At 56.7% G+C, this 22,292-nt stretch overlaps 10 protein-coding genes across 10 annotated transcripts; 5 read left to right on the top strand and 5 right to left on the bottom strand.

Annotated features, from left to right (window-relative positions):
- Positions 1-141: 141 nt before the first annotated feature.
- HPODL_04400 (Protein SKG3) lies at positions 142-2,805 on the top strand (the record flags this gene model as incomplete). The annotated part of the gene is made up of 1 exon (XM_014079198.1): positions 142-2,805. One exon carries the CDS (start codon positions 142-144, stop codon positions 2,803-2,805), a length of 2,664 nt encoding a protein of 887 aa, XP_013934673.1.
- A 7-nt stretch (positions 2,806-2,812) lies between these two features.
- HPODL_04399 (Start control protein cdc10) lies at positions 2,813-4,750 on the bottom strand (the record flags this gene model as incomplete). The annotated part of the gene is made up of 1 exon (XM_014079197.1): positions 2,813-4,750. The coding sequence occupies one exon, from the start codon at positions 4,748-4,750 to the stop codon at positions 2,813-2,815; it is 1,938 nt and encodes a 645-aa protein (XP_013934672.1).
- An 88-nt stretch (positions 4,751-4,838) lies between these two features.
- Positions 4,839-5,846, top strand: HPODL_04398 (uncharacterized protein; the record flags this gene model as incomplete). The annotated part of the gene is made up of 1 exon (XM_014079196.1): positions 4,839-5,846. One exon carries the CDS (start codon positions 4,839-4,841, stop codon positions 5,844-5,846), a length of 1,008 nt encoding a protein of 335 aa, XP_013934671.1.
- A 16-nt stretch (positions 5,847-5,862) lies between these two features.
- On the bottom strand, positions 5,863-11,037 carry HPODL_04397 (Protein BNI1; the record flags this gene model as incomplete). The annotated part of the gene is made up of 1 exon (XM_014079195.1): positions 5,863-11,037. The coding sequence occupies one exon, from the start codon at positions 11,035-11,037 to the stop codon at positions 5,863-5,865; it is 5,175 nt and encodes a 1,724-aa protein (XP_013934670.1).
- A 100-nt stretch (positions 11,038-11,137) lies between these two features.
- HPODL_04396 (Vacuolar amino acid transporter 2) lies at positions 11,138-12,484 on the top strand (the record flags this gene model as incomplete). The annotated part of the gene is made up of 1 exon (XM_014079194.1): positions 11,138-12,484. The coding sequence occupies one exon, from the start codon at positions 11,138-11,140 to the stop codon at positions 12,482-12,484; it is 1,347 nt and encodes a 448-aa protein (XP_013934669.1).
- A 36-nt stretch (positions 12,485-12,520) lies between these two features.
- Positions 12,521-15,829, bottom strand: HPODL_04395 (Topoisomerase 1-associated factor 1; the record flags this gene model as incomplete). The annotated part of the gene is made up of 1 exon (XM_014079193.1): positions 12,521-15,829. One exon carries the CDS (start codon positions 15,827-15,829, stop codon positions 12,521-12,523), a length of 3,309 nt encoding a protein of 1,102 aa, XP_013934668.1.
- Positions 15,830-15,877: 48 nt separating this feature from the next.
- On the bottom strand, positions 15,878-17,407 carry HPODL_04394 (cysteine protease ATG4; the record flags this gene model as incomplete). The annotated part of the gene is made up of 1 exon (XM_014079192.1): positions 15,878-17,407. The coding sequence occupies one exon, from the start codon at positions 17,405-17,407 to the stop codon at positions 15,878-15,880; it is 1,530 nt and encodes a 509-aa protein (XP_013934667.1).
- Positions 17,408-17,482: 75 nt separating this feature from the next.
- Positions 17,483-19,243, top strand: HPODL_04393 (Protein SQS1; the record flags this gene model as incomplete). Its single annotated transcript, XM_014079191.1, has 1 exon — positions 17,483-19,243. The coding sequence occupies one exon, from the start codon at positions 17,483-17,485 to the stop codon at positions 19,241-19,243; it is 1,761 nt and encodes a 586-aa protein (XP_013934666.1).
- Positions 19,244-19,284: 41 nt separating this feature from the next.
- Positions 19,285-20,502, bottom strand: HPODL_04392 (uncharacterized protein; the record flags this gene model as incomplete). The annotated part of the gene is made up of 1 exon (XM_014079190.1): positions 19,285-20,502. The coding sequence occupies one exon, from the start codon at positions 20,500-20,502 to the stop codon at positions 19,285-19,287; it is 1,218 nt and encodes a 405-aa protein (XP_013934665.1).
- Positions 20,503-21,198: 696 nt separating this feature from the next.
- HPODL_04391 (uncharacterized protein) lies at positions 21,199-22,257 on the top strand (the record flags this gene model as incomplete). The annotated part of the gene is made up of 1 exon (XM_014079189.1): positions 21,199-22,257. The coding sequence occupies one exon, from the start codon at positions 21,199-21,201 to the stop codon at positions 22,255-22,257; it is 1,059 nt and encodes a 352-aa protein (XP_013934664.1).
- Between the last annotated feature and the right edge of the window lie 35 nt (positions 22,258-22,292).

Raw genomic sequence — 22,292 nt, 5'->3', positions numbered from 1 at the left:
GGCCAAGACACGGGTGCGGTCGTTGCGCCCGCGCGTCCAACTCTTGGCTTATTGCGCCTCTTTAAATTCTGTACCGACGGACGTCGCGTCGTCGTGGTGATTTTTTTTATCGTCGAAAATATAAACACCCTTTTTATTCTCATGAACAAGCTTCGGACCTTTTCTCGCAAAGAGGCGATGTCGCCGCCCAAGGAAAAGTCCTCGCTCCCCAAGCGCGTGGAGACGGCGGAGTCCAGGGGCGAGCTGAGCCCGGCCCTGTCGCCCATCGCCACTCTGCTCTCTGCGCAGGCCCATCGCAGATATCACGAGGGAGTATTTATGATTTTGAAGGATTTGGATTCGGAGGGCCAGCCTGCCGAGCGCAAATGGGAGGAGGTGTACGGTGTGCTCACAGGCAACCAGCTGGCAGTTTACAGAGTGGAGGAGATGGAGCAAGTGCCGTCGGTCGACTCGGCTAGCAAGCCATCGTACATAAATTTCACTGACGCCACATTTAAGGCGATCGACCAGCTGCCCTCGTCGGGGGGCAACCTGAACAACGTCATCATCGTGTCGACTACGCTGAAAAATAGGTACCTGATCCAGATCTCGTCCACCGAGCAGTTCCGACGCTGGCACGCGGCCTTTCGACTCGCGGCGGCCGAATACCGCCTGTTGCAAGAGGCGTACACGGGAGCGCTGCTGAGCGCGCGCGGGTCGCTTCTGTCGGACATCAAGGTCATTCTGGCAGAGACAAAGTTCGACCACGAGGAGTGGACGAGCGTCAGATTCGGCGCCGGGATGCCCTGGAAGCGGTGCTTCACGGTGATCGAGCCTCCAGCGAAAAAAAGTAAAAAGAGGTTTGTGCCTGGCCGCGTCGTCTTCTACGAGTCGGAGAAGAAGGGCAAAAAGCTGGCCATGGCCACCATCACCGATGCCAATTCCATCTATGCCGTGTATCCGCAGAATTACGCCGTCATCGACCACAGCACAATGATCAAGCTGGACGGCTCTATTGTATTTTCCAAGTCTGAAGGCACTAAGGACTGCTCCATCTTTCTGATGCCCGACCAGCACTCGTCGGTGCCGGGCTACGACACGCTGATCCGGTTCCTGATCCCGCTACTGGACGCTTTCCATCTGTATGGACGACCAAAAGGCCTAAATGCCGATAAGCTCGACCCGAAGTCGCTGCTGTTTGCGCTGCCGGTGCTGCCCAAGGTGCACTACCTTGAGGTGGACGATCTGATGCAGCTCACAGCCAGCGCCACGACGAGCTCCTGGACGTCGTACCAATGGCAGCAGGGTGTGAAGGACATCTTGAGGCCGAAGGTGGCCAAGGGCTACGACGGCTGCGGCTCGGTCGAGGGTACAGCTGGAGCTGTGGGGATGCTGGAGTTCTCGAGAGACCTTGCTGCTGGCAAAGTGCGGTCTTTCTCGAACCCGCAGTCTCCTACGATGACGCCAAAACCGCAGTTTGGATTTGACAAAGAAAAACATCTGTCGGGTCTGGCTAGAGAGACTCCAAAGGCGGAGGAAAAGACACCATCTCAGAACGTTGTGGACGTGAAAGACAACGAGGACAGTGGCTCATTGTATTCTGAGCTGCGATTTAGACAGCGTGAAGAGCAAATACTGACCCCTGAGCTCCAGCCAGCCAGAGAACCACAGAAAAAACAGTCGTCACCGGGTGGCCTGGCAAAGATTTACTCCAAGTACGCCCAGCTGCCTGACTACGACCAGCTGAACGACTCGCTGGCCAACTTGGACGTGAACGAAGACGCAATTGAGGACCTGTATCCTAAGGAGGAATCGGACGGGGACGAAGACGAGGACGATGACTACGACATCCAAATCATCAATCCAAGGACCAGAACCCCAGCTATAGTCAAGTCGTCTCCGTCGCCAGGCCCTGATACCACCCCAACCATGAGGCCGCACGCGCCATATGGCCAGCCGAACCCGCGGTTTGGCAGCACATCTTCGCTAGCGTCGTCGACGGACTCTGGCGAGCGCTCCGAGAAAAGAGTTCTTTCTCAGGAACGAGTCGTCTCGCCGTTCACAGCGTTCAACAAGTCGTACCAAGAAGCCATCCAGCCCAGCTTTGCGTACCAGCCGCCTCCTGAGCCGCAGGACTCGAAGGTTCTTGAAATGCCGAGACAGAGAGCATTTAGACAGGACACAGATAGCGGGAACTCTCATGCTCCGGCAGTAGAGCTGCAGAACCCGCCACAAAGACCGTCCCAGCCATACTACGACCCACAAAGATCCGGCTCGTCCGGCTCTATAGAGTACAGACCGGCGCAGCAGAAACCCCATTTCCAGCGAGCTCCTCCAAACAACATAGTTTCGCAGCAGGTGGCGTACGGCGGGTATCAGAACCCCCAGCTGCAGCCTGTACCGGGCCAGAAGCTGCAGTCTCCGTACAACCCTCAGGGCCCTTCCATGTACGACTACCACTCTGCTCCGCGACCTGCCCCGCCTCAGGCTGCCGGCTATGCGAACGGACACGCGAACGGCTACGCCGCTCCGCAGGCGCCAGCGGCCAATATGTCGTCTCCGCGCCGCAGACCGCCGCCGCCGCTGAACCACTCCCAACAGTACTATCCGCAGTCGCCGAACATGAATCCGCAGGGCTTCTATCCGCAGCAGTACGCCAGACCGTACCCGGAGCCGTCTAACCAGCCGTCTAAGCAGCCGCCTAGCCAGCCACAGCAGAGCTTTGTTCCGCAGCAGCCGCGCAGGGACAAGAACAACCCATACGCGCTGGCCAAGAGCGCCCACGAGACCACCGTTTCGTACCACAAAAACCCGTACTCCAGCTAAATATCAATTACTTCTCTATCTCGTTCACTATACTCAGGACCTTTTTGATCTGGCCGATCTCCGGGTCCGGGTCGTTTTCCACGCTCAGCAGTAGGCTGCCAAGCAGCTTTTCGTCGATTTCGTCGACCGAACTGCCGATGCACAGCCCGATCACACGCTTGAACTGCTGCTCGAGCTCCTGGCTCGAGGAGCGGCGGTTTTTGGTCCGCTCGATCAGCATCGCGTTGTTTTTTGTGTAGGCGTTGATCCGGGCCTCCAAGATGACGGCGGGCGGAAGATCTTCCAGCTGCTCAGACGCCAGCAGCGTAGCCGGATCCAGCTGGTTGATAAAGTCGGCCACAGACACCGCCGGGTCTTTTGTCTCCTGTAGTCGTCTCTCCACCTCGTTATACACGGACCAGACGGTGAACGGCTCGTCGGCGTCAAAGTCGCCGTCGAACGTCTTGGAGTTGATCGGCAGCTCTTTTGTTTCCTCGACAAACCGCTGCTCTTCCTCGCGGATAGCGTTGTTCAGGTTGATGATCTTGGTTTTGTAGTCGCCGATCTTGCGCACGAGCTTATCGAGCTCCTCGAACTGCTTGCGCTTCTCGGACAGTTTGTACGTTTTTTCGCGCAACTTGGGGTGGATCTCGTCGACTTGCTTCGTTTTCGACTCCAGCTCCTCTCTGAAGTCTCTGCCCAGCTGGCTCACAAACGTCTGCAACGACTCCAGAATCTTCATGCTGCTCAACTTGGGCGTCTCGGGCACGCTCTGCACCGCGGTCGGCTGTGGCAGCCGTGTCCGTGCGGACGCCACGTCGATGCCGCAGTCCACAGGCTTCACGCCCGCCTTGTTGGCCTTGTTCGGGTCTGCGCCCACCTCGAGCAGCTGCTGGATGATCTGCTTGTTGCCCACCATCGCCGCGATGTTCAAACACGTGTCACCGTTGCGGTCCGGAATGTTCACCACCTCCTGCATGAACGAGGTCAGACTCATCTGCTGGCCTGGAGGCAGGTGCGGGCCGCGTTTCACCACCCACTCCAGCAGTGTCTCCAGGTAGTAGTTGCACGCCTCGTTGCGGCCCTTGCGACCACACGTGTACGCGATATGGTGCAGAACAGAACGGCCCTTGTGGTCCAGCACAGTGATGGCCGGATACAGGTAGTCGAGCAGCTGGTCGAAGCACGAGTGTTCGAGACAGTTTGTGGCGTGGACGGCGCGGATTAGGGCTGTCTGGCCGTCGTTGTCGCCGCGCAGACGGTTGGCGCCGCGCGAGACCAGCTCTTTGACCAGCGAGATGCGGCCCAGAGTGGCGGCCAGATGCAGCGCTGTCTGACCGTTGTCGTCGATCGGCGCGTCGATAGCGACTCCTTCGAGCGAGAACTCCTTCTGGTTCGGCAGAAACAACGACGACAGCACGACCTTGCTCTTCTCATCGGCTTCGTCGTCGCCGAGTGGGGCCAGCGCGTGAGGAGCGTTCGGGTTCGGCACTTGGGTGTCGTGGTCGAAAGTCTGCAGACTAGGCAGCTCGGGCGCAATCTTGGCCTTCTTCGTGGGTGACGCAGGCTCGTCCGCCTCCGTCAGCGTCGACGTTGTGCGTGCGAGGTCCTTGGGGCCTTTGTAGTTGAACAGCGGCGTCAATACGCCGTAAATGTCGTACTCTTTGCAAAGCGATTCTGCACGCTCAATCGACACCCAGACGCCCTTCAGCTGGTCGGGAGCGTCCTGGACAATCTCGTGAGCGCCCTGTTTCGCCTGGGCCTCTATTGACCCGCTAATCTTGGGCCTGACAACAGAAACCAGTCGAGCCAGCTGCGTCGCGTTGACCCACGAGTCCTGTGTCCGGCGCATCACCGTGCACCCTTCCACGTCAAACTCGACGACGGTGACATCACCGTACGCCACGAGTCGCGGCACAGGGTCGGGACTGGCCAATTCCATGATTTTGGGCTCGTTTGGTTCCATTTGCAAAAACCGAATTTCGCGTCCCAAAAGAGAAAATTAATCAAAAGTTCTTTTACCTATTGCAATTAATTTTATTTATTTATTATCTATGTCAGTTCCGGACGGGTTGAAAATAATCGAGCCATTCGTGAAGCGTGCGGGTGAGCTCGCAGGCGTACAGCCCAGCATCGCGTACCTTTGCAAGCTATACGCGGCAGAACTGATCCTGGACAACCAATTGCACCAGAAATCAAAGGAGATAGAACAGTACGCTTTGCAGCTGCTGGACGACATCGAGCAGGAAAAGGCGGCGATCAAAGAGTCGTCATCGAAATCGTTTGAAATAATCAACGATCCGGCATCCAGCTTCAAGCTTGTATGGGGGTTTGCCACTGCAATTTTCGACCGCTCGTTTAAAGAAATTGCCAACCATACGGCCACCAAGAAAACTGTGGAGAACTTCAAAGCAGCGCTGGACTTCTACCAAGTTCTCAACCTATGGCCGGAACAACTCAAGGACAAACAGCAGGAGCTCGAAAAGTACCAGAAATACGCCAAATTCCACGCAACACGGATCCTCAAGGCTATCAAAAACGGAGAAGACCCAAACGACTACGTGACGCCCGAGGAGGAACGAGAAGTTGCCGGCTGGGACGACACTGGCGAAAAGAAGCCGGAGACGCCATCTCTGGCACTTCCTAATCCGCCATCGGAGATCAACTCGCCCGAAAAGTCGCCAAAAGATACACCCGTTGAATCGTCCCCTCCAGCTCTACCGTCGGCTCCAGACTCGCTGGAAGACTCGCTCAATTTGCCGGCCGCGCCAGCAATCATTAAGGAAGAGCCCAACAAGCTCGGGCTCCCCAAGACACCTGCAAAAGTGCCCGATCTGCCGGCTCCAAAGCCGGAAGCCAAGCCAGAGCCCAAGTCTCAGCCAAAGGCCCCAGCGAAACCTGCCCTCTCCAAGCAAGATATCCAGCAAATGATGCAGATGGACGAGATCATCGCCCAGGCACAGAAACGTGCCAGATTCGCCATCTCGGCGCTCAATTACGAAGACATCGAGACCGCCATCAAGGAGCTCCAGCTCGCTCTCGAGCTACTCAAGGGAAAATAGAATCACGTATATGTATTCACTGTTCGCTGGCGTCCTGGAACTCGTCCGGAGATTCGAACGTTTCGGACGCCTCGTCATGCACAGAACCGTTAATAAACTTCTCGTCGACTTTATCCTCCTTCTCTGCTTCTTCTTCCTCCTCCTTATCCTCGATCAGCGGATTAGGCGACATCGCACTAGCTTCCTGCTCCGCCAACGGGTTACTGAGGGCCTGGCTCGCCAGATCCAGCCGCGACCGGCTGGTTTTGAAAGACTCAGACCGCGAGACCGAGTCAAAGTCGAGCGATGTGATGGAAGACGTGCGCGAGCTCTGTTGCAACCGTCTCTTCATCTTGTCGCTCAACTTGAGCTCAGACCCGTTTCCTGAGTTTAGGTTCACTGCAGAGGAGGAGCTCGATGCCGGCGGACTGGAATCATCGCCAGACTGCTGTGTCAGCTTCATCAGCAGATCGTGTGTCTTCGACCGCAGATCGTCCTCATCGTCCTGCTCAGACGTTTTGGACGGCGACTCCAGAGCAGAAGCAGAGAGCGCGGTGTGTTTCTTGGCCCATTGCTTGATTTTCGCAGAGGTTGGTTCCGAGCGCAACGGGCCCGTCTGTCGCAGCTGCTGGAGGAACTTGTCCATATCGGAGTTGATCTTCGGCGCCTCCTGCTGCTTCTCCTTCTCCTTCTTGCTTTCCTCAAACCGTTTCTTGCTCATCTCGTACTTCTTGTTGCGCTCCTCCAGCTCCTTGTTTTCCTTCGAGGCACGCTCAAAGTTCTCGGCGAACTCGCTGAATTTCTTGAGGAACGAGTTGCGCACAAACTCGTCGCTGTTTGGATCCTCGCCGAAATAGCGCATCATCGAATCAAACTTCTCCATCACAAGTTTTGAGCGGTCGCTAAGCAGCTCGGCCTTGGTGCGCGCGTTGGGCAGGCCGCGGAAAACAACGTGCAAAAATTTGTCCATCGGATGGAATTTCGACGGATCGCTCAAGTTTCCGTCTTGCAACGAAGCATCGATATTGCGGATCGATTGAGAAAACATCTGACAGTCGTTCTTCAGCTGCTCCACGGAAATGTTGGCTGCATCGATCGTGGGCTTCAAATCGTCCACAAACGAAATCAGCTCTGGGTAGTTTTCTCTAATCACCTTTTCCACATAGTGCAGGAACGAAATTAGGTTTTTGTGGTCTTTTAGGAAACTGAGTCGTTGCAACGTACTCAACTTAAACCCATGCGCCTGTTTAGACTTGTCATTCATGTAATTGCCGACAATCAAAATAATGTCAAAGACTTTCCGCAGAGTCTTGGAGTTCTCAAGACTCTCCAAAGCCTTTTCAAGCATCTCCAGCTTCTTAACGTACTCCTCGTAGTCTTTTTCATAGTTCAAAATGGCGTTCAGCGCGCGCATTCTTGACTTCCAGTAATGCTGCAAATTGTATATCAACTCCAGGTATATCCTATCTGCTCTGGCAAGCTCGCTCGGATCTTTGTCATGCTTGGCCTCCTTGTCGTTCTGCCAGTCTGTCGAGTACGGCTCAAAGTTCTTAGCCAATGTATTGGATATCTCGTTCAATTCCGGCTTAGCAAGGAAGTCTAGCAGCGCGCTCTTGTCCAGAACGTCTTTATCACACCGCAAAATTTTTGCAACCACCTGTTCGTCATCAAGCCCAGAAAACGAGTGAAGACAGATTCCAAACTGCTGCGAAACGTCTGTGCTCAAAAAAGAAACCTTCTTCGCATCTTCTTTCTTCTTGCGTGCAATCCGCTTGGCCTCTTTGGCGGCAAAGATCACTTCGATCTCGTCAAAAATACCGTTTTCCAGAAGCTGTTTGGCCATATCCTCTGAACCCATGTTGGCCCAAAAAGAACCAACAGGGTCGTCGATTTTCTCCCAATGCAGTTGCTTGAGCTTCTTCTTAGGACGAGGAAGCATGTCAAACGGCCCTGGAGCAAGGAACGGCGAACTCTCTGGCGTTGCAACTGGCTTCTGTCCTGCAGAAGGAAGTGGAGGTGGTGGAGGTGGCATGCCCGTGCCCGCGGATGGAAGAGGAGGAGGCGGAGGCGGAGGAGGAGGAGGTGCTCCTTGGGAGCCTGCAGAGGTTGGAAATGGTGGAGGAGGAGGTGGCGGTGGCGGTGGCGGAACAGTAGACTCAACAGGTGCTGGAGTCTCCTTCTTAGGTGGCTCTTCCTTACTTTCTTCTTTCACCACCGGCTTCTCAGCAGGCTCTGTATTTTCCTTCTCGTCAAGAGCAGGCGACTTGCCCACTGTCCTCTCCAGCTCTCCCAGAAATGGCCTCATCGAGCTGGTATCGATCTTTTTCACCGAGTTACCAACCATCACCGGCGGAGCAGAACTTACAAATGTTGCCTTTGGCACCTCTTTCTTGCCTCTGGAGTACTGGTCCTCAAACTTCTGCAAAAGGGCCTCCTTGTCGACTTGTTCGTTGTTGAGACTCAACTGGAACCGTAGATTGTTGCACATGGTTTCCAACTCACTGAGCTCGCTCTTCAGCTTTTCGGCACGCTCGTTCTTGACAGCGCGTTGCTTTGGATCTAGTGTGCGACGATCGGCCGAATCGACCTCCTCCAACTCCTTGATCTTCAGCTCCTGCATGGTTTTCTCTAACCGTTGCAGTCTGTCCAGAGCCTCCATCTTGCGTCTTTCGAGCTTTTCCTGCGTGCTCAAGTTGGCCTGTACCTTGATCACCTTGTTTGCGTCGTTCTGCAACGACTCGAGTCTGGCCCGCAGCTCGCTCAAGGTCTTGACGTCGTCGACCTTGTTTGTGTCGTGCTTCTCTGCTAGAATGTCCTCAAACTCCGTGTTTTCCAAGTCCCTGGCCTCTCTTTCCAACAAGTCCATCTTGAACCGCAAATCACGCAGTCGAGCGTTCGGCTCCACTCCGGATTGACCGATTCTCTTGACCTCCACCTTGTTTTTGTCGACCTGCGACTTAAGACGCTTGCGGAGCTCCTCCACAGTGGAAGATCCTTCAGTCTTGATAGAAGAAGACGCGGTTCCCGAGGACTCTGGTGGACTGGAGAGCAGCCGCTGGCTGTGAAGCAGAAGCAACATCTCGCGCATCTCGGTTTCTTGTTGGTGCTTGTCCAAAACCCGCAATCTGCGCAGCTCGCTGACTTCGTTGTCCTTGGCCTCAAGCTTCTCACGCAGCCGATCCAGAATCTCGTCCCTTTCTGCAATGTCTCTGTAGAGTTTTTCTATGACACCCTTCGAGCCCTCATTGAGCTTTTGCAGCGCATTGTCGCGCTCGGCCTCGGCCTCTTCCGCGCGCTTCTTCGCCTCGCGCGCTTCCAGCATCGCCTTCCGTGCAATCTCGTCCGTCCGGTACGATGCTATCAGCCTGTTGATCGATATGTTCATGTCTGTGTCGTCTTCGCCGGACGCCATGGTGATGTTCGAAACAAACGTGTCCATGAGTTTCAAGTTCCTGTGCACCTGCTGCGGATCCAAAGTGTGCAAATTAGACGACTGGCTGATGAACATATTCTGAATCATTGACGTCAAGTACCCTTCAGCCTCGGTGCCCTTGGCTTTGTTCAGCATCGCCTGAAACAGCGACAACGGGTCGTTGAAGTTGATATTGTTGTTTTGAAACTCCTCCATCTGCTTGAGCTCCTGCAAATCGGCACGTTCCGAGCTCTCAATGTTGGCAATGCTATGCTCTATGTCCACGTTTTCCAACGGCCGCAGATGCTCAAACAGCTCGGTCATACCTGCAACTTGGAACAGCCGGCGCAGCTTGGTTCTGTCTCCGAGGTCTTTGGAGTACTGGAGAAGCGTGTTGATCAACAGGAGCGTAGAAAGTCCGTATTCAATGAGGAAATTGTTCGAGATGGGCCCGCTGAGCTTGAATTCGTCATACGAGCCAACGCGGCTGCCCATCTTGCCGCGGCCTTCAAACAGCCTGATGACAGCCCAAAACCACGCCTCGTACTTCTTGACCCGCTCGGCGTTCGACAGAATGTACTGCGACTTCCGGTCGAGTAGGTTGGGCCGCGAGATGTAGAGCTCTTTGATGTACGCCAGATGGACGTTGTCGTTGACGGGCTTGTGAATGGTCTTGTATATTAGCGGACTGCAGTTGGTCTTGTGGTAGAAATATGTGATGATGTCGGTGGCCCACTTACGGACCTGTGGCCGCGTCGAGTAGAGCCCGCCCAGAATGGCGGGGATGAAAATGTCTATTTTGCGCAGATGATCGATTCCGACGGTGAGGTCGGCTATCACCTTGATGCAACGGAACAACTTGGTCTCCTTGTCCAGCACGGTCTCGTAGTCCTCTACAGGGTTCGTGAAGAGGATCTGCGCGGGCGACGGAGGCTGGTGGCGGTTGGGCACGCCCTGGGTCCTGATAAGCGGCTTGGTCTTGTACAGCTGCATCAGCACGTTGCAAAGGGCCACTGCTCCTTGCAAATTGAGAAACTGCTCGGTCCAATGCAGCTCTTCTGAGCTCAAACAAATGTCGAGCTCCTTGAGCTGGTCATTGGTGATCTTGTTTCCAATCAATTGCACCACATAAAACTGCGCGTCAAATGCCTTTCCAGCAGAAGGAGTGGACCGTTCTGTCACAGCGGTGCTGGCCGTGGAGGCGCTTCGGCTCGGGACGGCCGAGTGCGGCTGCTGCTGCTGCATCATGCGCTGTTTTTTGTACTCGGCCAGCTTGTGCTGTCGGATAAGCATCCATTTTCGGTCCGCAGGGTAGTTTTCCATCTCTTTGCGGGCCTTTTCCGGCAGACTGTTGAAGTCTCTGGAGATCATCACCTCCTTGAACATGATCTCGATCTCCTCCTCGGATTCCGGTGGCTCGAGCTCGAAGTCGTCGGAAATTGTATGTCGGTGAGTTTTCTTGAAATTTGCACTGCTGAGCTTTTTGGTATGGGATGAAGGCAAAGAGTACACAGAGGTGGTGGATGGCCCGCCAATACTGGTGTTGGTAGTCATCCGCGACAGCGGCGACTCTATGCTGCTGGAGTCGGACGCCTGATGAGTCTTTGTGCGCGAAAAAAGCCCGTTCTTCGTGGGCGACTCGTTGATCGAGTACATGGACGCGTTGGTATTCATCCGCGACAGCGTGCCGGTTGGCGAGCTGACAGAGCCCTGGTCCACCGTCTTGGACCCTCTGCGCAGCCCCATGAAGGAGCTCACGCGCGAGGCGGGACCGTCGGTCTGTTTCTTGGACGGTTTCATAATTAAAGAGAAATAGGAAACAAAGTGATTTGCGCTGGAAAACGGTGCGAGGCGGGATAAATAAATATATATTTATATAATTAAAATAAATTATCTTGTCATGCCACAAGACCCAGGCGAGCTGGGCGACCAGCGCGAGCAGCTGCTGCTTGAGGACGAGACTGACCACCAGGACACCTTGTTACACCATCTGGTGACAGAACACGGCAAAAGTGACCTGCAGGCGGCCTTTTTCAACATGTCCAATTCGATCCTCGGAGCAGGCATCGTGGGCATACCGCGGGCGTTCCGCAACGCTGGGCTGTTGACAGGGCTGGTTTTGCTTGCACTGCTGGCCGTCGTCAACGACTGGACGCTCCGCATGATCATCGTCAACACCAAGCTGTCGGGAGCGAAGACGTACACAGGCTTTGTGAGCCATGCGTACGGCGATTTGGGGAAAACCGCGATCCTGCTGGCCCAGGGTCTATTTGGGTTTGGTGGCAACGTTGGGTTTGCTGTGATCATTGGCGACACGATCCCGCACGTTCTGAGATCTGTGTTTGCGCGCCAGGTCGAATCGTCCAGGGTGGTGGACTTCCTGCTCGCCAGAAACACGCTGATCGTGTTCTGCATTATGGGCATCTCGTTCCCGCTGTCACTGACCAAGGACATCGGCCGGCTCGCGAAGGCCAGCGGCATTGCACTCGTCAGCATGTCTGTGATCCTGCTGATTGTGGTGTTCCGCGGCCCAGCCATGCCAGCCGATGTTCGTGGCCAGGTGTCTGGAACTGGCTGGTTTGTGGAGCCGGGGATTTTCCAGAGCATCAGCGTGATTTCATTCGCGCTCGTGTGCCACCACAACACCACGTTCATCTACGACTCGATCAAAAAGCCCACGCTCGACCGGTTCAACCGCGTGACCCATGTCGCGTGCGCGCTCTCCGGCGTAGTGTGCGGCATTATGGGCGTCTCGGGCTACCTCGCATTTGGGCCCAAGACCAAGGGTAATGTGCTCAATAACTTCCCCACGGACGACTGGATCGTCAACGTTGCACGGCTCTGTTTCGGCCTCAACATGCTCACCACGTACCCGCTCGAGCTGTACGTGGTGCGCGCAGTTGTGCGCGACCTGCTCGAAATTTACCATAGACACGAGATCCCCGAATTGTCCACGACGCAGCACCTGCTGATCACGACCGTGCTCGCGGGCGTGCCCATGCTCGCGGCGCTGTTCACGTGCAATCTGGGGGCCATTCTGGAACTTGTCGGTGCCACGTCCGCGTCGCTGCTGGCGTTCATCCTGCCCCCGCTATGTTTTCTTAAACTGACCAAGATGAAGCCGCTCAGAGAGAAAATACCCTTGTACCTGTGCATAGCGTTTGGTCTGTGTGTCATGGTGCTGTCGTCCACACAGACAATACTGAGTGCGTTGCGAAACACCGACGACGACCACTGTGTCGTATAGAATTTTTAATGCTGGTATATAGACATTGCTAATTTATTACTCATCCTCATCCTCGTCAATCACGGCACGGCCGCGGCGAGCGGGCACACCTGACCCCTGAGTGCTGCCCTCGCTTTCGCTTCCGCTCAATGAGCTCTCCTCATTTTCGCTCAAGTCTACCATACTCCTCTGCTGCCCGCCACCGCCCAGAAGTCGCTGGAACTGCTCCGGACTGATCACGCCGCCGTTCGCCTGGATCAGCGCCTGCAGCTGCTCTTCCCGCCGGAAAAACTCGGCTTCTTTCTCTGCGTCCGACGCGTCGTCGTCCGAGTCAACGTACTTCGACGACAGATGCTGTTTCGGCCCGTCGTGCTTCGGCGCACTCTTGCGCCGCTTCGTCTTGGTAGCACGGCCCTTGCGCTTGCGTCCGGCGGCCGCAAACCGCACTTTGTCCGCCTCGGGGTCGCGCCGTCTCTTGCCCGTATTTTTCTCCAGCGCCGCCTCCAACACGTCCAGCCGGTCTATGGTCTCCGAAACACGGTTCAGCGTCTCCAGGTCGTTGTCCGAGCCGAGATCGTCAAAACGCGCTGAGTCGTCGTCGCGCTGCTCCCGCGGCTCCTGCCCCTCCTCCACCAGCTCGGCCTCCACCTCGTCGCTCTCCAGCGGCTGCTCCCGCGCCTGCTCCAGCAGCTCCACCGTCGCGGTCACGTGACCCGCGTCGGCGTCGCGGGGCAGCACAGCGCGGCCGGGCGCGAGACGGAAGCCCACTGTGGCGAGCAGCAGCCGGAATACGCCGCTGCGCAGCGCCGCGCGGTCGTCCAGCACGAGCTCGTCGTCGTCACGTGTCCGCAGCAGCGCCGTCAGCGTCTCCAGCAGACTGCCGTGGTCGCGATACACGAGTGCGCTCGCAAGCACGCTCACCTTGTGCGAGTACGACAGGCCTGGTGTTGCAAACGCCACGTCGGCGCCGCGTTGTGCGTGCTCGCGTGCACGCCACTCATCCAAATCGCCTGTTTCCAGGTATGCGCGCACGCCGCGGTCGTGGTCCTGGCCGAGCGTCAGCAGGTCGAGCAGCACGGCGTCGGTCTGGGCCCATTTTTTCTCGAGCGTGTGCATGTAGTAGCCGAGCAGACGGCCGAGATCGCGCCTCACGGCGGGGCCAAACACGGCGTCCTTTATGTCGTGCAGAGCCAGCATGAAATCGAGCCGTAGCAGCTTGAAAAAGTGCTCGTCTTTTTTCAGCATGATGCGGTTGAAATAGGAGATACATCTGCGCATTTGCGGTTCGCTCAGCTCACCAAACTTGGCAAAGACAGACACGTAGCAGCCCACCACGCGCTCATGCAGCAGCTTGCGCTCGTACACCTCGTAGCGCGCGCGGTCGAACTGCAAATACCGTTTCAGCCGCGCGTCGTCCATGCTGTCGGAGTCGGAGTCTTGCTGCTGCTGCTGCGAGCGGCCACGGCGTTTTCTGCCCATCGCGAGCGGTGTCGGCAGGTCCGCAAGGTACTGCAGCACCTTGAGCAGCACATGAGTGTACTCAATCATGTCGAGCGCGTGCGCCAGTGACACCTTGTGAGCGTCGTGGACGACATGGAAAAGCACCTCGATGTCGTCTTCGGCGGAGAACGTCAGCCGCAGCAGTTGCTCGGCCGCAGCCGTGTACGCGTCCAGCTCGTCCTGCTGCTCTGGCGAGAGGCCGGAGTAGTCCTCCGGCCGCAGGCGGTGCATGTCCACGACGGTGAGCAGCATCTCGCGGAAACAGCCGACAGCGACGCGCAAAAGACTGTGCTCGCGGTTTTGGAGGTACAACGGCAGGCTGTTCTTGACAACGAGCCGCAGCATGTCGTGGCTCAGCGCGTCCTGGACGTAGCCGAGCCGGAACACGTGATCGGCGTGGTGTTCACGGAGCAGTCGCTCGTACTTCAGCACCCACGAAACGACGTAAAAGAAGTGGAATTCCACAAACGCGGCAAACGAGGTGCGCTCGCCTAGCACGACGCGCCGCAACGCGCGCAGCAGCGGGCCGAACCCGGCCTCCACAAAATCGGTGCAAAATTCACGGACAACGCCATGTGCGTCGCGGGAGAGCTGTTTTGCACGCTCTGCGCCCAGCCGCCGGTCAAAGTCCGACCGCGTGCTCTCGTTCTTGTTGGCCGTCTGCCGCGCCGCCACGGCCTTCTTGGAAACGCCGGCGTCCAGCTGCTCGAGCAGGTCGGCGTGGATCAGCCGTGTCTGGCCCGACACCGTCAGCACGGGCTCGTCGCCCTGCCGAATGCTCAGCAACGTGCCGAAGTTGGCGTGGCGCGTCACGTTGTTGCTCAGCAGCTTTTTCTTGAGTAGCTTTTCGTGCTCCAGAGCGGAGCCAAGAGTCAGCACGGAAGCTGCACCGCCACGCGCACCGTCGGTCGGCTGCACCGCCACAGTGGCTGGGTCGAGACCGTAGAGCAGGTAGAAGTAGGTGTCGAGACACACGCTGCCGAGCACGCGCTCGTCAAACTCGCGTCCCAGTCCTGCCGTGATCGTCTGCACAAACCGCAGCACCTTGTTTTCGCGGAAAACGCACACCGTGTGCGAGAAACTGATATCTTCCCTGCTCACGCCGTTCGGCATGTTGTCGTTGACCTGCTGCGTCTTGGAAGTGCTGCGCCGCGTCCCCACCGTTGTGTCCGCCGGCTCGATGCGCAGCACGTTGCGGAAAAGATTCAGACACAGATTTAGGATCACCGTGTCCTTGGGGCTCCGCTGGTCTCTAGGCGTGCTCAGGATGGGGATTGTCAGCCCCACAACGCTTTTCAGACATCGTCCAGCTTCGTAGTTGAGAATGCGGTCTTTGTACCGGACGTGTGATTTTTTCAGCTTGATGTACAGGTCGATCTTCGCCGCAGAGGCCCGCTCCGTGTCCAGGACCAGCGGCCGTGTCAGCGCCACCAAAAGCTCCAGGGCGGCCAGCAGGATGTTGTGGTAGAATGTTCTGTTCGCATCCACGGCCCGGGCCGGCAGCTGAACCAAAATCGGGACCAGATCGTTCACCACCAGGCCGTTGTCGTCGCACGCAGAGGCAACGTTCCAGGTGTCCGACGCGTCGTCCACAACCTTGATCCAGCGCTTGATATCCTTCAGACACGCCAACGCGTCGGCACCAAGCACGTACTTGCCGGTGTCGTCCGCCCCGCCTAGCGCAGAACACAGGATGAGAATCTGGGACTTGAGGGCCTGCTGGGCCTCGAGCTCGAATTTCGCCGCGTCGAAAGCACCAGACTGCTTTGTGGCCTCACCAGCCTCATAGTCCGACAAAGGCGTGTGCTGGAAGTCGTTGTCGAAGTCCAAATCGTCCTCCAGGCCTCGGTCTGAAGATGAATCCATTACGCGTATTATTTGTAGCACAGCCAGAGATGAAAAAAATATTTTAATTTACATAACTGCGGCAGAGTCGTGGCTAACAACGACGGGCTCGTCCGGCTCGAACCGGCTCTCAGTCTCAGAAACGTGGATCTCCTCAAACGTCTCGTTCGCTCGGTCCGGGTCCTTTTCGAGAATCGAGGCGTCTTTGTCGAAATGGATCGACGCATCGATCTCCTCGGGCTCCTCAGGGTCCATGGCCACCAGCACAGGATGCGAAAACGCACGCTCCTTGCGCAGCAGCGCATTGCACGCACCCGCGTCGCAGTCGTCAATCGCGTCGTACTCGTTCATCGACAGAACGCCAAGGTCCACAAACTCGCTCTCCTCGAGCCCGCCAGAGCTCTTGGCCGCAAGCACGGGCCGCGAGTCGTACACGTTGAGAAATCGCGACCCCTGGTCGTGCGCGTTGATGTTGTGTTTGAGCGCGTCGTAGCTAGCTCGGTTCTCCACCAGCAGCCCCACCAGCATCGAAGGGTCCATCTGGTCCAAATGCAGCTTGCGGATCTTGTTTGTGTGGACCGAGTCCAGGTCCAGCCCGGACTCCACCTCCACGTAGTGGTTCGGGTCGGGGCTCTCGTGGGGGGCCTCGGATGCTATTAACAGTGCTTTTTGCGGAACGTGTGGGTCCAGGTAGAAAAGGTAGTCACCCTGGAACCCAAAGAAGTAGTGCGACGAAGACGGCCTACCGCCTGCGATGCCCACCGACTGCGGCCAGCTGAGCGTTTTCTTGAGGAAGTCCCAGTACAGCGGGTTCACGTTTTTCACTCCAAGTCGAATCCCAGCAAGGATCAACACCGGCCGCAATTCGGCGCCCTCCTGCGCCAGCTCAAACAGCTCGTCCTCGTAGATATCTCCACTCGCGGTAAAGTACACCTTGAGCCCTATTTTATCGTAATTGGCCTCGCACAACACCTGGATGCTGCGCGCGGCAGCAGAAGGCCCAAACCACTCGCCGGGCTTTTTCCCTGCGCAATTGGCGCCCTGCTCGACAAAGTTGTGGATCGAGAACGGCGCCGTGGGGATATCGACGAACCACGACACGATCTCGGCGTGTTTAGCGCACTCGCGGGTCTGATCGTATCTCCACCCTCTGCCGAGTCGCAGCTGGAGCAGGCCGTTCGCCAGCAGCGACTGCGACGTGCGAATCATGCACCCCCAGCCTGCGTCTGTGGTGAACCCTTTGGTCACCGTGGCGAGATCAACAGTGCCCCTAATGAGCGAGCCAAAACTGAGGGGGCTCGGCCCGTCCTCTGCACGTCTGATGAGCGGGAATCCCGACCGATACGTAAGCCATATTCTCGAATGCACATCGCCGAGAAACTCGCGCGGCCAGCTGGCCTCTGTCTCGGCGGCCTGGTCCTGCTTGAACTTGTGAAAAAGCGTCCTCAGGTCCGGGGTCCTCTCCTGATGCGGGGGTGGGCCCGGCGCGTATGTCCTGCCCAGGACGGTGAGCGTGTTTGTGAAGTCGTCATTGGGCAGCTCGCGATCCCAAATGTATTCAAACACAGTGTGAAGGGTGTTCAAGCTATGGGATGCCATATAAAAGGAAAAGCATAGACAAAGAAATATTTCCTTCTTTGCCCTTGCTTTTTGTCACGAAAAATACTTGACAGTATGGCAAAGAAAGGACACCGGGCGCAACGCAGCGCGAGGAGAGGCCGCGGCGGCCGCGGTGGGCGCCAGGGCACCCGTCAGGGCACCAGGCCGGCGCCTGTGGTGCGCAGGGGCCGTTCGCACGGCGAGTTCATCGAGCTGATGGATCTGCAGGCCGGCCACATGGTTAGGGAAGTCGAGTTCACGGGCCGCCACCGCGAGGAGACGCTGAAACGGCCGCTGCGCAAGCTGCCGATGGAATTTGTGAAGGCGTGCGAGGTGTATGACCCGCGCCAGTTGCTGAAGGGGGTGCGAGGAATGCACCTGGAGGGAGAGACAGAGGAGACAGAGGAGACAGAAGAAGAGGGAGAGGAACTGATAGAAGGAAGTGAAGAAGAGGAAGAAGAGGGAGAGAAGGAGGGAGAAAAATTAGGAGAAGAATCAGAGGGACAATTAGAGGAGGAGGAGCCAGCAGAGCTGGGAGAACTAGATGAGAGTGAACAAGAGCAGGAGTTAGACAATGAAAATTACCAAAACATTCCCCATGACCCCCATTACCCCCACATACCCCCACATGAGACCCACGGAGAGCTGCCCGAGTCCGACGACGAGGGGGAAGAATTATACAACATCGACAACGACGAGGGCTCATTCATCGAGTCGGACGCCAGCGCTTCAGATGTATCCTCTCGTGAGGGCCCCCTGCCGTTTGGCTACGATGCCGACGATTATGCGTTTAATGTGAATCTCCTGCGTATCGACAACGTCCGCTACGGCGCGGCTACCACGCAGTACTACGCCCACTGCGCTTTTCTGGACGACGAAATGCAGTGGTTCGACAAGGAAGACCTTGCTGACCTGCTGGTGGACCAGGGGTTGCCGGAACACCGCGTGGATGCATTTTTTGAGTACGCCACAGAGCACCTTCGCGAGCCCGAGCAGCCGTTGGAGCCGGTCTCGAGCGACGACGATTCCGACGGGTCGGGCGTCGACGAGATGGTGGCGTTCTACTCGTCGCGTGTGATCAACGACCCAATTGAGCTGGAGGTGCCGACGGCGTCGTTGCAGACGACCGGCAAGGGCCGCAAGAAACGGCTAGTGCTGGACGAAGATATGGACGAGGATCTGCGGCAGACGCTGCTGGAGAGCTTTTCGAAGCGGCACCGCTCGAAGGAGAAGCCCCGCAGCGTCTCGAACGGCACCGGCGAGCTGCTGGCCAAGTACCCATTTGAGGTGCACGTGCGCGACATGAAGCACGAGTACGATCTTTTCTACCACGACGCGGGCCGCGAGACGCTGCAGTGGCCACCGCTGGACCCGCACGGTCTGCGCACGCTGCGAAAACTGGCGGAGTGCTACAACCTCAAGCCGCGCAGTCTGGGAAACGGGCCAAAAACACACCTGGTGGCTATCAAGACGAAGCACACGTACAAACGCGTGCCGAACTACTCGCAGGTTGCGCGGATATTGAAACAGAGGCCGATCTTCCGGCGCACAGACGTGCACCTATCGAAAGACGAGATCATGGAGTTGAAGAACAAGCGCAAAAAGAGCAGCAAGGAGCACGGCCAGGGCCGCAAGTGGGCGCCGCGCGAGGGCGACGTGGTGGCGGCGACGGCGCCGGAGATCAGCGCGGACAACGTGGGGCGGCAGCTGCTGGAGAAGATGGGGTGGCAGAAGGGCAGTGCGCTGGGCAAGACCAACAGCGGTATCATAGAGCCGATCCAGGCGACAGTGAAGCTGACGAAACAGGGAATCGGCAGCGCTCACACGCAAAAATAGCAAGAAACGGTGTATTTAGGTATCTATATAGAATTAAAGGACTATCTCTGTTTGTTGACGAGATTCTCGATGGTGAGGATGCCCGAACTGCTGGAGTTGTCTTTGGAGAGCACGGGCCGTGGCGGGGCAGGGACTCTGTTGAGGACGTCTTTGGCGCGCTCTTCGGGGCTGTTGAGAAGCTTTCTATGGAACAGTTCCTCGTCGAGCTCCGCGATGCCACGCACCATGGAGCTGATGGGCGGGAGATGAATGTTCTGAGAGCTGGCGGCGGGTTTAAGGGTGGGCGAGTGCATCGGGGTTGTGAGGGGCGTTTCCGACGGCGAGGTAATGTTGAAGATGGCCATAGAGCGGTCGATAGACTCTGCCGAATTGAAGCTGCTGCTGTTGCTGTGGAGCGTGGGGGAACTTGGCCGCGATTTTTTCTTGGCTGGGGTGTCGTCGTGGACGAGCGTCGCGAGCGACGCAGACGAGACAGAGCGCGACAACATCGACGACACGCGCGGCACAGAGCCCGAGGACGACATGCGGATCGGCGTCATGCGCTGCAACGACGACAGCGACGACAGCGACGACAGCGGCGGCACTGTGCCCTTGGCGGCCGGCGTGCCGGAGGCGAGCGTGGAGGAGGACGAATCCAGCGAGCGCAGCGAGTTGGACGAGCTGGTACGCGACGACAGCGTCGACTGCGGCGGCGTGAAGTCTGTTGCGTGGTTGCCAAAATACGACTGCAGCGACGGCGTCGACTTGACCCCGGTCAGCGGCCGCAGCTCGCCAGGGTGGTGAAGCCCAGGACTCGTCGGAGTGCTCTGTGCGGTCTGGAACTGGCCTGGCGACGACCCACTAACCACGATCTGTGGCGACCCGTTGTTGTTCTGGTACGCGGACAGCGGGATGGCGGTGCCCTGCGGAATGATATAGATGGGAACGGGCTGCGGGTAAATAGGCTGCCCCATCATATCGTAACCCATGGGCATGAGAATCTGGGGCTGCTGCTGTTGCTGGGACATTTGGACGCCGTTTTTCATGTTCTTGTTCTGCGAGCGTCTCTTGCGCACCGTCGGGTTGGTGTGTATACGCAGATGGCGAGTCAGCTCATCCGACCTAGAAAATTTTTTGGTGCAGCCCGGGAAGGTGCAATGGTGGGGTCTTTCGCCGGTATGGGTTCTGATGTGGCGGGTTTGGTGCTCTAGCCGGTGGAAGGCCTTGTCGCACATCGGACACTTGTAAGGCCGGTCGTTCTCTTTCTTGTGTTCTTCCATACCGAAAAGAAATAAAAAATACAACGGAGGGCAAGACGCATCTTATTTAACGCTTATCCCGGAATTTTAGGAAATGTAGGCCCACAGTGAACCCACATTTCCCACCGCGCGGATTTCGTGGGGGAAGAGGCGGGCGCGGGAACTGGTCCCACCAGCATGAAAAAAAGTTTTTCCGGTGGCAACAATAGGAAAATTTTCCGTGTGCTGGCGTTTCCTCTTTTCTTTTGCGCGTCTTACTGCTCCGATTGGGCTGAGTTTAATACGATGTGCAGATCCCAAATACGCCGCAGACAATCCACCGTTCCTCTTGTTACCCCATACCCCGGCTTCCTGCAGTATACTTCCCGGCCATAGGCAACACCGTGCAGCCTACAAGACCAATATATCTTGAGACGTGCTCCCTCTTTTCACTTCGTTTTGCACTTCCCTTTGCGCTTCTTTTTTTGTACATGTCAATTTTCGCTTTCTGGGCGTTCCTGGTAGTACCGCCCCACCGGATACTCCGCTTGCCTTCAACCGAAACTCCCCCTCCAGTCAACAGAATACTCAACACAACCTTTTTTGCATGCTTACGTAATCCCAACCAAGGCCAGTATTCAACAAAATAAAAGCAGCTCTGGATAATTTCGGACAGAAAACTTTTCCTCGATCTCGACTTTTAGTTTGCTCTCTTGCCGGCTCCAGCACACATTCCCCATGGACGTTATCGAGCAGACTCTGCCGTACAAGCTGATTTCGTGGAATTGGCTACCCAATTCCGAGGTGTTCCATCTCCCGAGCATCGCCAGCTCCCCAATCAAGGAGTTCCCTATGGAGACTTCCAATGCCTTTCTGAAGGAGAGGTTTTACCCAGCGTCGCTGCACTATCTAACCCCCGTCACTGTGGCGTTTGTGTACTTCATTTGTGTCCATTTGGTGAACAAGATCGTTGTTCGCAGACAGCTACGGCAGTACCAGAGCAGTAACCCGGGACAGGCCGTTCCAAAACGCCTTCCGTCGGCTCCGTATGCCATTGCCAAGCACCGTTACTTCAAGCTGTTTGTGCTGCTTCACAACGTGGCGCTCTGTGTCTACTCTGTGTGGACTTTCCTCGGCATGACTACCACAATCTACTATTATTCGCACGAGCTGATCCCAGACCTGATTGGCCGCTACTACTCGCTTTCCAGCAAGCTTTCTCCGGTTGACCTGTTCTGGCAGAGCGTCTGCGATGTGGACCACGGCATCTGGTACAACCAGGGCGACTCAATTAAGGGCCTGGCTTTCTACTCGTACGTGTTCTACCTGTCCAAATACTACGAGATTTTGGACACGGTGATCATCCTTTTGAAAGGCAGGCCGGCGTCGCTGCTGCAGAGCTACCACCACTCTGGTGCCATCCTGTCGATGTGGGCCGGCACGCGATTTGCGTCACCTCCGATCTGGATCTTTGTGGTGTTCAATTCGTTCATCCACTCGATCATGTACTTTTATTACACCTTGGCATGTGTCGGGGTGCGTTTAGGTGGCATTTTCAAGCAGACACTCACGTCACTGCAGATCTGCCAGTTTGTGTTTGGCGGCTCTCTTGCGGTGGTGCACCTGTTTGTGCGCTACCTGGACGTGCTGAGTGGCACGTACCGCAGCTGCATCTCGACGAGCGAGGAAGCGCTCGCGCTCTTTATCAACGTGTTCTACCTGACCCCGCTGACGATGCTGTTTGCCGCTTTCTACATCGACAGCTACAAAAAGAAGGACAAGCTAAAGAAATCGTAATAAAGCCATAATAAAGTTTTTGAAGCTCAAACATT

This window comes from Ogataea parapolymorpha, chromosome V, assembly GCF_000187245.1.
Source record: "Ogataea parapolymorpha DL-1 chromosome V, whole genome shotgun sequence".
Lineage (NCBI taxonomy): Eukaryota > Fungi > Ascomycota > Pichiomycetes > Pichiales > Pichiaceae > Ogataea > Ogataea parapolymorpha.
This window is presented reverse-complemented; position numbering and strand designations above follow the sequence as displayed.